Source organism: Nanorana parkeri, unplaced genomic scaffold (genome assembly GCF_000935625.1).
Source record: "Nanorana parkeri isolate BGI_ZX_2015 unplaced genomic scaffold, ASM93562v1 scaffold952, whole genome shotgun sequence".
In the NCBI taxonomy this organism is placed as follows: domain Eukaryota; kingdom Metazoa; phylum Chordata; class Amphibia; order Anura; family Dicroglossidae; genus Nanorana; species Nanorana parkeri.
The window spans coordinates 407,929-424,634 of NW_017307220.1; the positions used below are offsets into that span (position 1 = coordinate 407,929).

Sequence of the window (16,706 nt, forward strand, 5' to 3'; positions counted from 1 at the left end):
TCGCTAAGAAACTTTCTCCCGCGTTCTGGGGCGGGAGGGGGCGTGGCGGTGCATTGCATTCAATGGCACCGCTTCCACGCCCCCCCCAAAACGCAAAAAATAGGGCAAGCAGCTACCGCTCTGGAACGCACACGCTTTCGGTGTGAACAAGGCCTTAGGGCTTGTTCACACCAAATGCAAACCAGATCTGCATTAGTTTCTGCACACTCAGTGTGTTATACTGCGTTTTTTGCAGCGTTTTTGACACCGCCATGTGTGAATAGAGCTTTAGGGCTGGTGCACACCTGGGTAATTTCTGCGCAAAACACAGATTTGCATTGAAGTCAATGGAGGCTGTTTACACCTTTGTGTTGCGTTGCGTCACGTGGGCGAAATCGCCTGTCGCACAAAAAGGTGCAGGAGCTATTTTTGGGCAGTTGTCGTCCATAGACATTAAAAATCGCATGGTTTTCAAAGCAAAAAAAGCACAAAAAACAGCTCAGCAATTCAATTTCCTAGGTGTGAACCTGGCCTTGAGTGAGATCTGAGCCTGACATGCTGTCAGGATCAGTCACTGAGGATGGCCATACATCATTGGTGCCATGAACCCTCGTTCGCTTCTAGCTCAATTAGCACATCCATCACAAACAAATGTCGATTCTGATAATCGTACGTTAGCAATACTACTGATACACTGATCAATTTTTTTTGTTTCAACCCGCGGTATGAACAAAAAAAATAGACTTGATTCTTCCATCAACACTAACAGCGTGTCGATCGAGGAATCCGCTGTTTACAATGTATTCTGACAGGTGCCGCCGACCGCCATCAGAATACCAGATCAGAGTGGGAAGCTTATTGGCTGCCGGCTCTGATCGATCGAAGATTTTCTGACCGGCTCCTACAATCAGCTGATCGAGGGATGCCGATCAAAAGGGTGCCGACAGCGGCACATACTATGTGAATTTCCTCAGAAAGTCGAACAGTGTATGGGCACCTTAACACAGAATTTTGTCGATTGACAGAACGGATTTTCGCTTGCAGAGTTCTTGCTGAAATGTTTTCGTACAAATAAGCCACTAATCCATCAATTTTCGTTTGATTTCGAAAAAACTTTTCCAGTCTCACTCTTCGAGAAAATTTGAGCGGGAGAACAGTAAAAATAAAATCATTGGTGTTCCATCAACCGATTTTTATTTGAAGGACCATTTGTGGAAGATTTTCTAACAAAAATTGAAGAGTGGATGGGCACCTTAAAGGAGAACTATGGGGTTAGGGCTTTTCCCCATAGTTCTCCTAAGGGTAACGGGAGGACACAAACTAGCGTGACCCTAAGCTCAGTATACCGCGAGCTGTAGCTCGCGGTATACTGAGACGCCGCAGCTAAAACGGATCCCGACAATTATGTCTTGATCCGCCCAGCTGCGTGAGTGACAGCTGGCTCTGCCTATCTAGAGGCAGAGCCAGCTGTACCCGCCCCCTCCCCGTCCATTCCGCCAGTCAGCGCTGGAGGATCGGGGAGGGGGGGATCCAGCCCCTCCCCTGTCACGGCTCTCTGCAGTGACAGGATCGAGAAGTGAGCGAGAGCCGGTATGTGTTCGCTCACTTCCCGATCTACTGAGCCGACCTGGGACAGTTTCATTGTCACAGGTCGGCTAGAACTATGAGGTGAGTGAAAATCACTCGCCTCAATAAAAATTATGTATTTTTATACTATAATGATTATAAAAAATGAACCCCTTACAATGAAAATCTGCAGCTTTGCTGCAGATTTGTTTTTCACCCTAAGGGTTTTTTTTTTAACCCTCTCATGACGGTGTTGTTCAAAGTTTGTCGTCTTTTCCAAGTGTGGCAGTTAGTGACAATGACAGTGGCATTGTAGGCCACCTAACCTGGTGACCACTATTAATTTTTAGAGAAAAATAAAATGTTGGCGTTTTAGGCTGAAAAGTACAGAAACATTTCTAAAATCCTAGGGATGTGAAGTGTTTCCAAAATAAAGGACAAATACATGAATTTATTTGAATGCATTTTTTTTTTTTTTTTTAGCTGTGCTATTGTTCTAAAAAAATAATAATAATCAAAACTGGGTACAAAGTGTTTCTTTATGTTTTTTTCCTTTTTTTTTAAATAGGTTATTCATACTAAGTGAGGCATTAGGTATACATATATGTGATATAAATATACAGCCCGATCTGTCCTATGAAAAACAATATGTAATATGTGTGGGTGCACTTTGTAACAAAGTATATTACTGACGTGGAAGAATCACACAGCAAAAATGTAATAAGTGCGTCAGTCATTAACGAACAGAAACTGAAAAAAAGCTTAGTCATGAAGGCAGGGGCATAACTAGAAATCACAGGGTCTCATAAAACTGCCCCCCACCAAACAAAAACAACCTACCTCCAGAATATGTTCCCATGCCTGCACCATCTCTGTCTCCTTCTCTTCAGCTCTGCCCCTATTGGCTCTGATGTCAGAGCTGAAGAAGCGATCACTCCACCACTCACTATTGCAGAGTCCACCATAGACCCTACATAGCCCAATAGAGACTCTGCAGAATCCACCATAGACCCCGCAGAGCCCACCTGAGACCCAGCACAGCCCACCAGAGACCCCGTACAGCCCACCTGAGACCCAGCACATACCAGAGACCCTGCAGAGCCCATCTGTAACCCCACGTAGCCCATCTGAGAGTGACTCTACAGAGCCTACCTGAGACCCTGCAGAGACCACCATTGACCCCGCCGAGCCCAACTGACAACACCTTACAGAGCCCACCTGAGACCCTGCCGTGCCCACCATAGACCCCACACAACCCACCATAGACCCTGCACAGCCTACCAGAGCTCACCTGAAACCTCACACAGCCCACCTGAGGATGACCCTGCAGAGCCAACCATAGACCCCACATAGCCCACCTGAGACCCTGCACAGCCCACAATAGACCCCACAGAGCCCACCTGAGAACCCACACATACCAGAGACCCTGCACAGCCCACTGGTGACCCCACACAGCCCACCTGAGAGTGACCCTGTAGAGCCCACCAGAGACCCTGCAGAGCTCACCTGAAACCTCACACAGCCTACCCGAGGGTGACCCTGCAGAGCCAACCATAGACCCCACAGAGCCCACCTGAGACCCTGCACATCCCGCAATAGACCCCCACAGAGCCCACCTGAAAACCCGCACATATCAGAGACCCTGCACAGCCCACTTGAGACACCACACAGCCCACATGAGAGTAACCCTGCAGAGCCCACCCTAGACCCTGCATAACCTACCTGAGCCCCTGCATATACCAGGGACCCCGCACAGCCCATCAGAGAGAGACCCTGAAGAGCCCACCTGAGACCCGCATAGCCCACCTGAGACCCTTCAGAGCCCACTTGAGACCCCACACATACCAGAGACCCTGCGTAGCCCATATGAGACCCCCCAACAGCCCACCTGAGAGTGGCCCTGCAGAGCCCAACATAGATTCTGCACAGCCTACCTGATACTCTTTATGGTGGGCTCTGCAGGGTCTCAGGTGGGCTGGTTGTGGGTCTCTTTTCCTGCACACTGCACTCCTCTTAGCTGTCAGCCCCGAGCCGCCCATCAGCTGGGTCCCGGCCTTCTCCACCTCTGCTGCCAGACCCGCACTGCTGAGCCCCAGGCCTCCTGACTGGGCCTCACTCTGCCCCGGTAGCTACACCACTGCACATATACATATCCATACAATACATATCACATATACATATCCATACAATACATATCACATATACATACAATACATATCACATATACATACAATACATACACTGTACATACAATACATATCCATACAATAAATATCACATATACATAAAATGCATATCACATATACATACAAAACATATCACATATACTTTCCAGAGTGCTAACTGGGGTAGCAGATCTACTCATTAGCACCTGAGCAATCTCAGTGTGGGGAGAAGCAGCCCCATCTGCACCCTTCATCCTTTTGGAGTCTCAAGCTGGATTCAGTTAGGTGCTGAATTGGGCAAAAATCAAGTTGTGGGGGGCACTGCTGGCAACAACCAATTTGTCAATTGATTTCTGTCGAAGGAACCGGATGGAAAATTGTTGGCTGAACACTGACTGAAGCCAATCAGTAGCAGTCACTGCCCTTTTATTCTGACAGTTGTGGGCCCCAGCTGTCAGGATACATTAGCCATCTGGGGAGATTCCTCCATCCAGGCTAAACTAAAGAAATCTATGCGTGTATGGCCAGCTTTATAACATATATCAGCAAAGATACAGCTCTCACTGCAGGGGATAACTGTAATTTGATTTCCAGCTATGTGTACACATCTAAGAAAAGCAATTGTCCAATCAGAGAACTGTGCCACATTTGGGGGTAATCCATACTCAAACGGTGTATAATTTTTTTCCCATATTGCGTTTTTTATGCAATGTTACATAACCAGAGACAAAGTGTAGGTGAGTTTTATTATTATTAAATGACCTGCTATATGCGCATCTTATACCCATTACACACGCCCTGTCATGTTGTCCTCCGACCACTAGGTGGCACAGCGCACAACTCTCTCTCCTGGTTCTGGATTCTCCCTGGACCAATCAGAAAACGTCTCGGAGGTGTGTACGCGAAATTTACTTTCCGAGTGGGAAGCAGAGCACTGTCGCTCGGGTTCCGGAAGCTGGGTGGTTCTGTGTGTTTATTATTGGCCGACAGCCGTCTGCAGTCATGGCCTCCCTGGTTGGGGACGGGGCTCTGAAGCCGCTGCAGAGAGCTATGAAACTGGCAAACAGAGCCATCCAGCTGGACACCAGGAACCTGCACCGGGTGAGGGGGGCGGGTGTCTCCTGCTGCCATTTTGTCTTCAACATCCACCTGCTGTTTATTTTATGTTTATGATTCATTAACATGTGTTTGTATTTATAATCATTTTCACTGCTGTGGGGACTGTACACGGTGACCCAGACCTCTCCCTGAGTTCAACGAGAACCTGTCACTTTGCTCTTTAACCGCTTGAAGACCAGGTGTTTAGACCCCCTTCCTGGCCAGGCCATTTTTCAGTGTTCAGCGCTGCAGTCCTTTGACATTTATTCCGTCATGCAACGCTGTACTGAAATTAATTTTATACCATTTTTTGGGAGACAGAGCTTTCTTATGGTGGTATTTAATCACCACTGGGGGTTTTATTTTTTACTATATTTTGTTTACATTATGTTATAAAACAACTAATATTACCCACTTTTTTGGTAAAATATAAAAGACGGGGTCACATCGGGTAAATAGACACCAAACATGTCAAGCTTAAAAATTGCGCGCACTTGCGAAATCGCAGAAAACTACCATACCCAAAATTGGCCATAGGCGACGCTTTAAAAGCTTTTACGGCTCATCAGTTTAGTGATTGATGGCCCTAACTATTGCTCTCATTCCGACGTTCGTGGCGATATGTAACATGTGCGGCGTAATGGGCGCAATCGTCGTTTTCGCAGGTACGCGCACCTGATGCATGTTTACATGTGTGTATGAAGGGGTGGGGACTTTTAAAAAAAAATATTTTTTATGTGTAACTTTTTTTCCTTTTTTTTTTTTTCACTTAGCAATAAAGTTATCACAGAGGGGGCTGAGAAACCCCTCCTATGTGATAGCATAGTAGTGATGTAATATACATCAGTTCCGCATTCTGACAGCGGAGAGGGGACCGGAGGGAGATCGTGAACCGACCTCCTTCTGATCCCCTGTGACAGAGGCAGTATGCTGGTCCCTGGCTCACAACGGAGCCCGGGACCAGCTTGACAGCGGGAGGGACGCATGTCACGTGACCTCATACAAGCGATCCGCCGGCTTAGCGGATCGCTTGTATATTAACGGGCATGGCTGCCTGTTTTCAGATAGCGGGCATTTCCTGCTCGTGAGCGCCGCGCCCGAGTGGGCAGATGTAACAGGACGTGTTTACACGCCCAGTTACATCCAAGAAGCTCCCGGCCGGCTGTGTATACACAACGGCTGGCCGGGAGGTAGTTAAGGACAGTCTCTTAACCCAAGTCAAAAACAAAAATCACTGCGCTAGAAGTAGTGTTGAACCAGCTGCAACAATGGAAGGTGTTGCACCCGTGTATATTTACTCTCTTAACCCCCCACCCCCTGTTCAGAGCTTTGGTTCTAATCCCTGTGTAATTTACTTTACCCTCCCCCACGTGACAGAGTTCAGATCTGGTAATTGGCTGCTGAGACCTCATAAAGTCACATGCTCCTCCATACCAGGAAGTACCAGATACTTTTGAGGGCACTGACAGGTGAATAGAGAGACCAGAGGAAAGTGAAGACAGTATCCGTAGGTGGCTGACCCATCCAGGGAACCTGTTACTTTGATCCCCCCGCTTGACTGGGGAGCCTCAGTCAAGATCTTGATGAGGCTTATTGTGAACTCCTCATTGAGTACCAATGGTCAGAAGGTTGGGTGACCCTTCTCTAATATATATAGTCACCTTAAACTACATATATTAGACAAGCAAATACTGTCTAAATTAGGGTTGCACAGATACCAAGTACAGTACTCGGTACAAGTACATGTACCGATACTTTTGAGCTCCAAGACTACACTAGAGAAAAATTCAAAAATTAGGAGGCAGCTGTCATTTGTAAGGAGTACACGGAGCTCCTGGGATTTGTACATCTCTGTTTTAATGTACGATTTTGTTTTTATAAATATAAATAAAGGGATGCACAGATACCAGTTTTGCGAGTACTGGTACTTGCCCAGTACTTACGAGTACTGATACATTTTTGTTTATTGTCATGTGACAGGTTTTCTAAAACAATACAGACTAATGATTTCAGGACAGTGGTGGAGTGCCAGAGCCAGGTCCCAGCTGCAACCCTGATAGTTCTCATGAAAATGCCAAGTATCTGCACTGGTACTCGAAAAGTATCTGTGCATCCCTAGTCTATATACAAGAGCCATGTGTGTTTCTCTTTGACTCTTGGTGAGCTTTGTGTATTTCTTCCAGATCTGTGTGAAACGTGGAGCTTCCTGTAATAAAGTCTGCTCACTGCTGCTTTCTCTCCTTGTGAAGGGTGACTGGTCTTGTCTCCGCCCCCTCCTGAAATTTCTGTTGTGGATGGGGCCTGCTGTGTCCCTCCGACAGCTCTACTCTCTCTACAGGCTGTGTACAGCCCAGTGAGGATGTCCCTGCTATGTTTGTATGTATGGTCACATGTATAGCTATCCACTGCTGTGAAAATGAGGAAGTCTGGGCTCATGACCTCCATTAACCTCACCCTCAGTGCTCCTCATACTGTGTGGGAACAAGCCTATGACACCTTGCACTTACAGTATGTCCTCAGCCTTCTGGGTTCATTGATGCGGGGTGTCATTCAGGACATTTTTGTGTTGACAGGTAAGTATTGCAGCCTGAGCTGCCTTTTTCCCCCTCACAGGTTGGGGGACATTTCAAAGAGTGGGGCTTTCAGCCCTCTGATGAACAATATAGATGAGAAAGTTGATATCTGAAGTAGCCAAACTGGTTTTACTGCTTCTAACTACTTGCTGATACGGGTGTACAGGATGCCACAAGGACAGAGTCAGAGCAATCAACTGTAACCCCAAAAATTATGTGGGGAATGGGGAACTTTGTCTTTTTTTAAGGGAAAAAAAAGCTGAACTGCTTTTCAGTCTTGCACAGTTGTACCGGCTCCTCTCCTGGACTGAAATTGCTTCATCTGATAACACTGCACACTGTGAGCTTCTCACCATCTGCATTAGAAGCTGCTGCAAGTCAGATAGAGTCCATCTCATTTCCTGGCTAAAGGACGTGTGGCAATATCTAGCGCTTTCCTTCCCAGCCTTATTGTCCCTGACCCACCCCATTTACTCATTGGATTTCAGCTCTTTAAACTATGGAGGCTCAGCATCAAATGTGGGTGTTACCTTGGGCAGTCTAGCCAAGAACACACACTACGGAAAATTGTATACTTACCTATCGGTAATTTTCCTTTCCTGACGCCAATACATGGCAGCATACAGGACCCTACCATGGCTTTCGCATTGAGTACTTGTTACGCGAATGGTGGCCTTGGGAGGCGGGCTTTGATTGGGCTGGGGGCGGAGCCATACCCATTGTATGCTGCCATAGATTAGCGTCAGGAAACAGTCTCTCTCTCTCCCTCCCTCATGGCACTCCAATCGAGAGAAATCGTATACATAGATGACCTACTGTCTTAACTATGATACACCATCCCCTCAAAAGACATACAATACACCAAGAGAATTCGGGCTTTCAAGGTGTGCGCATAGAAGTCATATACTTGCATAAAATCAATACATTTATTGATCACATTGTTAAAAATGACCTAAGATTTAAGAATTCACAAAACAATAGGGTTAAAAAAATGTATTTCTTAATAAAAACAACAAATACAAAACGCCAGATAGGAGGCATCACTCCAGAGAAATCCCAGCTTTCACTTCTATGAGTGTCAGTCTCCTGTGTCCCTGCAGTGCTCAGTAGTTCCTCCTCCTAACCTCCATGTGGCAGACATTGGGGTCCCCAGGAGACACCACTGAGTACTGTAGAGCAACCAGTAGAACAACATCCAGAAGTAGTAGTAAAGTTATTCAAAACCAGTGGCTGCCGGCCGCCGTCTAGTTGATAGACCAAAAAGAAGCAAATAACAGAAGTTAATTGTTACACTTTAAAGCTGAAGTTAAATCTGCTTATATTTTGCCTTCCCTGTTGTCCTTTTTGTTGTTGTTAAGAAACAACCTTTATGTTTTTATAAAGTACCTTTTTATTAGATTAAATTATGTCATCGGTATCTCTGTCCTTCTCTATGCAATGTGGGCAGGTCATGGCTGGTGCTGTACATAGCTTTCTGAAAACATCACAGCACCCTTCCTCAGTACTCCTCTCAACAGTCCTCTGTCCTGATGCAAGTAGTGGGCTGGCTCTTGGGAGGAGTTATGCAAATGTCAAAATGCCTTGATGGATGGGTGTCAGTTTGGAGGAGTGGGAGTACCTAGGCAGACTGTATTTGCATGCAGTCCACCCACATGTGATGCTAAGCCTCCTCGATGGAAATCCAATAGGTAAAAGGGGTGGGCCGGGGACAGACAGGTTGGAGCGGAAAGTGTTAGATGATGCTGGACATCCTCCTGCCAGGAAATGAGGTATGCTGCATCTAACTTCCTGCAGCTTGTAATGCACATTGTGAGAAGCTCGCAGTGTGCAGTGATATCAGAAGAAGCTATTCCAGGAGCCGCTACAACTGTGCAAGACTGAAGGGAAGGCCGGAGGTCAGCTGTATGTACTGTACTGTACTGTACTCTGCAATAATAACTCAGAAGAGGCATTCACCAGAAATATGATCTCCTTTCCCTTGAAGGTAAAATGTGACCTGTATATAGTATAACAATAGGATTGTCCATTCCCAGAATGATTTGACCTTCTTCACACAGGAGGCCTACGTGGAGTACTTGAAGAGCGTCAGTTTCATATCCCAGTTCTTGGCTGATGAGGCTGAGCAGAAAGGTAACTGTTTTGTGGGATTTCTATCCTTTGTACACATTGTAAGGCCATTTTAGGGATCGAATGCCCCCGTGGTTCCCTCACCTAGAAGAATTTGCAAATTGCAGAAAATAAAAAATCTGCACAAGTTGCTCAAAAGGCAACATTGTCATGTGAATAATAGTCTCCTTACATGTGGCTTTTCGGGGCCCCACAAAAAGAACACGTCTTCCATGAAAGTACATGTATAGTCAACATTTTTAGTAAGTATAGAGTTAAGCTGGCCACATGCGGTTAGATTTCTCTCGTTCAGCCCAGCTATTGACTGAAGAGTATGGATGGGGGAATCTGTCCTGCTTGCTATCGTATTCTGACATCCAGTGCCCGCAGCTGATTGGATGCAGTCATTGTTTGGCCTGTTTTCTGCCCAGCTGCTTTGATCCTCTGACTGAAGTGTGATGACCTGGGTGTGTGGCCGGCTTAAAAGATATCCAAAGGCCCAGCATAGTCTATCCTGTTATAACATCAGCATTGTAATAGGAATACATTAGTGATGCACCAATACCGTTTATTTGGCATCGAGTACCGATATGTTTTCTGGTACTCACCGACACCGGAAGTCCCATTAAGGAAGCCGGGTGGCGTGTAATGACTCTCAGGCTAGGTAACCGATTAACCGGGAAGCCGTCTGCATGCTCCCTCATCACCAGGTAATGCCACCTGGCTTCCTGATTGGCCAGCTTCCCGACCAATCACGAAGCTGCGTGGCAAGTCATTACACATCCCATGGCTTCCTAATTTGGCTGGGAAGCCAGCTCCATGCTCCTTGGTGACAAAGGAGCATGGAGCGGCTTCCCGGCCAATCAGGAATCTGGGCAGCGTGTATTGACTCGCCGCTCGGCTTCCTGATACCGGAATGACTAGTATTGGTATCGGTGGATCCCTAGAATACATACTAGAGTTGTTTTTGATAATGCAGTCAAAGCTTACTTTAAAAAAATCCCTATTATGTAGTGAGTGCTGCCTTCCATCTCCAATCACTATCAACAACTTGGATTCCCAGTGTGCTTTGCGTCTCTTTCCCTGCTGCTTGATGTGATGCAATCTCGATCTCTCAAGACTACTTATCCCATCAAGCATTGCTTCCAGTAAGCAATGATAATGTTACATTGTTCAGACATTCAGTTTTAGTTCAGTGGTAAGGAAGTGCATATTCACAGGGCTGAGTGATATTGTGTCACTGCATGGAGGAAGTACATCCTATGGGCATCTTCAATAAGTAAGTTTACAAACTTCTAGATGGATCTGGTTATTAGGAGTGGGATAGAAGTTATAGAAATTCAATACAGAAATACAGATTTAGTTTTTGACCATAGACACTCTTCAAGGAAGGGGTAAAACCCGTCAATTTATGTATTGCTGCCTCTCTCCTGCTGGAGATATTTCCATGCACTTCCTCTCTCCAAAGTGAGGGAAATCCCCTTAGACATTTGTCACAGGAGCAGGTGTCCCCATTGGAAGATTCCTCCTTATTACTGTTCTGGTGACAAGTATAAAATGTTTGATTTCCCATCACTTTCTATCTTGTTTACTGTGCATACTAAGACAAATAGAGGGGGTGAATCTTCCCGTCAGGGGGACACCATGAAAAAAATATAACTTGACAGAGGCTCTACCCCTTGGCCACTCTATCCTACACTATATTGACGGTGTAATGTGGCACAGTGTTTACTTCGGGTTTGCCATGATGGTCATAAGGGGTCCAGATAGGCTTGTTACTTAGAATTGGCATCATTATTAAATCCTTTAGCAATAATTACCTTATAATTATTATATATTTTTGCAAGCCCTATGCACTGATATTTAGAATGCAATAGGATTCATTGCAATCGTAATGCAAGTCTACACGTGATTGGTCAGTCTAAGAATATTTGCTAAGAGTCCTATTATCATTTAATACCTTTCTTTGTTTTTTTTGGGCTTGGCAGTGAATGACTCTTTGAACCCTGAGTCACAGAAGATGCTGAAACTGGCTGGGCAATGTCTGGAGAGAGCGAGGACCACGGCGGATAAACTAGGTGAGTCAACTTCTGTGGAAGGGATGATTGCAAAAAAAAATTAAGCGTATATATAGCATAAACTTCTTTTTTTTTGGATGCTGTAGGGAAAAACCCAACTCCAGGCACAAGAACTTTACCAGATTTTGAGCAGTAAACATGGCTGAGCTTTAGCTGTAACTCCATTAGTGCAATATGTCTTGGACGGTTTTCATTCATCCAGGTCATGGTACATCTGTAAAAAATAAGTCACGGCAACTGGACTTGCTGTATTTTAATTCAAGACGTTTCACTGGGCATCCGACCAGCTTTCTCAATTCAGAATGACTTGTACAAAAATTTTTGTACAAGTTATTCTGAATTGAGAAAGCTGGTTGGATGTCCATTGAAACGTCTTCAAGAAAAATACAGCAAGTCCAGTTGCCGTGACTTATTTTTTCCATCAGTGCAGGATTTCTTCTTCATGTTATAACTAGTTTTGTATACATGTGAGGATTAGCATAGCTCCTGCTTGACTTCCTGGCTGCTACAGATGAAGGCACTGCAGGTCTCGTAGACCCCAGTGCTGTGGCCATGTCTCTGCCTTCCTCTCCTCCTGACCAATCACAGAATGCAGCCTGAGGCAATGTGCTTTGTGAATAGCCAGAGGAGACGGGGGCAGAGACATGACCACAGTGCTGAGGTCTATGACCTGCATTGCTTCCATCCGTAGCGGCCTGTAAGTACAGAGGGGGCTGTACTAATCAGACGTGGTATCAAAGTACGTTTAACGAGAGCCTGTATGAATGGAGGTTTGTAGCTGAGGTTAAGACAAATTTACTACTCTAGACCTGATAAGGTTATCGTGCCTGGAGTCATGGTTTAAACCCTTATCAGGTTTTGTTTTGTTTTTTGCTACATGTTCACCATTAAAGATGCAGCAGGAAGAAAGAAGATATCTCCCAAAATGAGTCCTTGGAACATGTGCCCCATTGCACGATTTCCCCTCACCTCTTGTTCTGGTGACAGCTGTAAAATTCTGGATTTTACATAACCTTTCTTGGTGACAATGGTCATCAGTAGGGGGGCAAATCAACCTAGCATGGACACAATCAGCAATAAAAATGTGACAGGAGATCTAACCCTCCCCTACCTTTTATAAGAAAAAAAAAGTTTGCAGTTGTTAACAGTCTGAAAAGGATATAATACAAGTTGTGGGGTGGCATGTCTATTACCAAACCAGGGCTTTGATTGCTTTGATTGCTGCTTGTAGTCCCATAAGCGATATTTCCCTTCAGTTATCCTGATGATGTTGTTAAAGGGACAGGGAGTAAGGCATAGTCTCTCTAACAAGGCACTATAATAAGGAAAACACCTTTCACTTTTTTTTTTATAATGGGTTTCGAGGGAGGGGAGCTGGAGCCTCTATCAGCAGTTTATTGTTCTCTGTGTCCTTATGGACAGATAAGGTTTATCTGTGTAGCTCCACAGCAGACAGTAAGTTGCTTTCACTGTAATATGGTTAAATTAAAGAATGGAACCTAAAAAGATTAAAGATAAACTCCATCTTGGGGGATAAAATAAAGCATTTATCCCTCCCCCTGGTCTCTGGCAAGCTATTGTTTTTTTTGCCTTTTGGCAGCACCAGACATCTGATTACAATGCAGACGTGATGTTTTTGAAGGTGAGCGTCTACAGATGACTAATCGCCTTCATTGAAATGGGCACATCGGAAGATCATGGGACTGCATAAACAAACCCATTTAAGAGCGTGTCAGGGATTAATGCTACTGTTTGTTTTTTTCCTGGACGGAATTCAATATTAATTCCTGTAAAGAGGTAAATTATGAGACAGTTTTTGTAAATGGAGCCCTTTTTGATTGTGTATTGTGTTCCTTGCTGATGTAGACATGATGACACTGAAGAATCGTATCTCGGAGGTCCCTGATCCTCCAGCTACTACTGACGTTTCCAGCAATGTTTCTACTACTGCCACAACTACCTCCGCACCCTCCCGTGCTTCCTTTGGTCATTCCTGGGGTCATCGTAGGTCTTGCTCTGATGAGTTCCAGAAAAACGCTGGCTTTCCCTCCCCAGAGGTTTTTCAGATGCTCAGAGCGGCCGAGGCTCAGAGCTGTAAAAAGTAAGATCTCATGACTTAAAGCAGTCTTGTAAGAAGTCTATAATGACCAGCTCATTGGTGAACGGTATGTCCTATATCCTCAGGGAGCTGACACCACTGCAAGAGGCCTCCATACAGAACCAGAAGCTCAGAGCCGCATACGAAGTTCGTCTCTCCAGATTGGACCCAAGGCAGGCCGCACAGAAAACCTCCCTGGTTAGTGGTTGAATATTACCAGGTCTGGTTCCATGAAACAGCTGGAATTACACTGTCATGGTGACTAGGGGTTGTTTTATTCAGTCACTTGCATAGTATAAAAAAAAAATATCAGATAAAAAGAAGAGGATAACGCAGGTTTTAAACCAAACTTCTGCTCTTTTTTTTGTTTTTTAAAGTTACACGTCAGCAACTATAATGAATCTCTGATTTGTATTTTTTTTTAAAGCTGATCTCCATGGAACTGTAAAAACTACCTGTGCAGTGGGGTTCTCCCCACACTGCAGAAATGTATTGCTTGTGTTTGCCTGGGGTACCAGGAAAAAGGAATTTGTACCCTATCCCTCCTTCCCTCAGGCTCCTCCTTCCATTTGAACGGTCCCTCAAAGCCTCTTCTCTTTGCCGCAACGGCTAGCACAGCTGTGATGCCATCACGTACAATGCAGGACCCAAAGTCCTCCATTGTAAGTGAGAACATTGAGCACCCACCCACAGCCAGGAGCATTGGCGAGAGGAGAAGAGCACAGACTGCTGGCGTTGCGAGGCCTAAGGCAATTAAAAGTTATTTTTCCAGGTACCCTAGACAAAATAAAACCCCCAGCATTCAACCCTTGCAGATTGGGGATGACACCAGGGCCAGATTTCCCACAAGGCCAACCAAGGCCCGGCCTTGGGGCAGCAGGGAGTAGAGGGGCAGCAGGGGTGTGGAATTTCTATCTCCTGATGCTCGGGACATGCAGTTCCGGGCGCGGGTGGGTAGTTGTTTTCTACATTTAGCCCGGAATGGGCAAGCAGAGCTAAATGTACAGCGGGGAAGCCGCCACTTGTTTTGGACAAGTGATCCTGGCGATGTTGCTTAGATCACTTGTATGCAGCCTGCAGGTCTGCCATTCTCCATGATGTGACAGGAGATCTAACCCTCCCCTACCTTTTATAAGAAAAAAAAAGTTTGCAGTTGTTAACAGTCTGAAAAGGATATAATACAAGTTGTGGGGTGGCATGTCTATTACCAAACCAGGGCTTTGATTGCTTTGATTGCTGCTTGTAGTCCCATAAGCGATATTTCCCTTCAGTTATCCTGATGATGTTGTTAAAGGGACAGGGAGTAAGGCATAGTCTCTCTAACAAGGCACTATAATAAGGAAAACACCTTTCACTTTTTTTTTTATAATGGGTTTCGAGGGAGGGGAGCTGGAGCCTCTATCAGCAGTTTATTGTTCTCTGTGTCCTTATGGACAGATAAGGTTTATCTGTGTAGCTCCACAGCAGACAGTAAGTTGCTTTCACTGTAATATGGTTAAATTAAAGAATGGAACCTAAAAAGATTAAAGATAAACTCCATCTTGGGGGATAAAATAAAGCATTTATCCCTCCCCCTGGTCTCTGGCAAGCTATTGTTTTTTTTGCCTTTTGGCAGCACCAGACATCTGATTACAATGCAGACGTGATGTTTTTGAAGGTGAGCGTCTACAGATGACTAATCGCCTTCATTGAAATGGGCACATCGGAAGATCATGGGACTGCATAAACAAACCCATTTAAGAGCGTGTCAGGGATTAATGCTACTGTTTGTTTTTTTCCTGGACGGAATTCAATATTAATTCCTGTAAAGAGGTAAATTATGAGACAGTTTTTGTAAATGGAGCCCTTTTTGATTGTGTATTGTGTTCCTTGCTGATGTAGACATGATGACACTGAAGAATCGTATCTCGGAGGTCCCTGATCCTCCAGCTACTACTGACGTTTCCAGCAATGTTTCTACTACTGCCACAACTACCTCCGCACCCTCCCGTGCTTCCTTTGGTCATTCCTGGGGTCATCGTAGGTCTTGCTCTGATGAGTTCCAGAAAAACGCTGGCTTTCCCTCCCCAGAGGTTTTTCAGATGCTCAGAGCGGCCGAGGCTCAGAGCTGTAAAAAGTAAGATCTCATGACTTAAAGCAGTCTTGTAAGAAGTCTATAATGACCAGCTCATTGGTGAACGGTATGTCCTATATCCTCAGGGAGCTGACACCACTGCAAGAGGCCTCCATACAGAACCAGAAGCTCAGAGCCGCATACGAAGTTCGTCTCTCCAGATTGGACCCAAGGCAGGCCGCACAGAAAACCTCCCTGGTTAGTGGTTGAATATTACCAGGTCTGGTTCCATGAAACAGCTGGAATTACACTGTCATGGTGACTAGGGGTTGTTTTATTCAGTCACTTGCATAGTATAAAAAAAAAATATCAGATAAAAAGAAGAGGATAACGCAGGTTTTAAACCAAACTTCTGCTCTTTTTTTTGTTTTTTAAAGTTACACGTCAGCAACTATAATGAATCTCTGATTTGTATTTTTTTTTAAAGCTGATCTCCATGGAACTGTAAAAACTACCTGTGCAGTGGGGTTCTCCCCACACTGCAGAAATGTATTGCTTGTGTTTGCCTGGGGTACCAGGAAAAAGGAATTTGTACCCTATCCCTCCTTCCCTCAGGCTCCTCCTTCCATTTGAACGGTCCCTCAAAGCCTCTTCTCTTTGCCGCAACGGCTAGCACAGCTGTGATGCCATCACGTACAATGCAGGACCCAAAGTCCTCCATTGTAAGTGAGAACATTGAGCACCCACCCACAGCCAGGAGCATTGGCGAGAGGAGAAGAGCACAGACTGCTGGCGTTGCGAGGCCTAAGGCAATTAAAAGTTATTTTTCCAGGTACCCTAGACAAAATAAAACCCCCAGCATTCAACCCTTGCAGATTGGGGATGACACCAGGGCCAGATTTCCCACAAGGCCAACCAAGGCCCGGCCTTGGGGCAGCAGGGAGTAGAGGGGCAGCAGGGGGGTGGAATTTCTATCTCCTGATGATGGGG

The 16,706-nt window shown here is 45.4% G+C and overlaps 1 protein-coding gene across 1 annotated transcript in view; it reads left to right on the plus strand.

Annotated features, from left to right (window-relative positions):
* Positions 1-4,684: 4,684 nt before the first annotated feature.
* The window catches only part of VPS9D1 (VPS9 domain containing 1), a 37,356-nt gene continuing 25,334 nt past the window's right edge, over positions 4,685-16,706 (plus strand). Inside the window, exons 1-8 of the mRNA XM_018566477.1 lie at positions 4,685-4,811; positions 9,439-9,511; positions 11,476-11,565; positions 13,432-13,666; positions 13,750-13,861; positions 14,277-14,325; positions 15,545-15,779; positions 15,863-15,974. Of these exons, the coding sequence (XP_018421979.1) occupies positions 4,713-4,811; positions 9,439-9,511; positions 11,476-11,565; positions 13,432-13,666; positions 13,750-13,861; positions 14,277-14,325; positions 15,545-15,779; positions 15,863-15,974 (1,005 nt within the window). The 5' untranslated portion in view covers positions 4,685-4,712. The remainder of the gene's footprint in view (positions 4,812-9,438; positions 9,512-11,475; positions 11,566-13,431; positions 13,667-13,749; positions 13,862-14,276; positions 14,326-15,544; positions 15,780-15,862; positions 15,975-16,706) is intronic.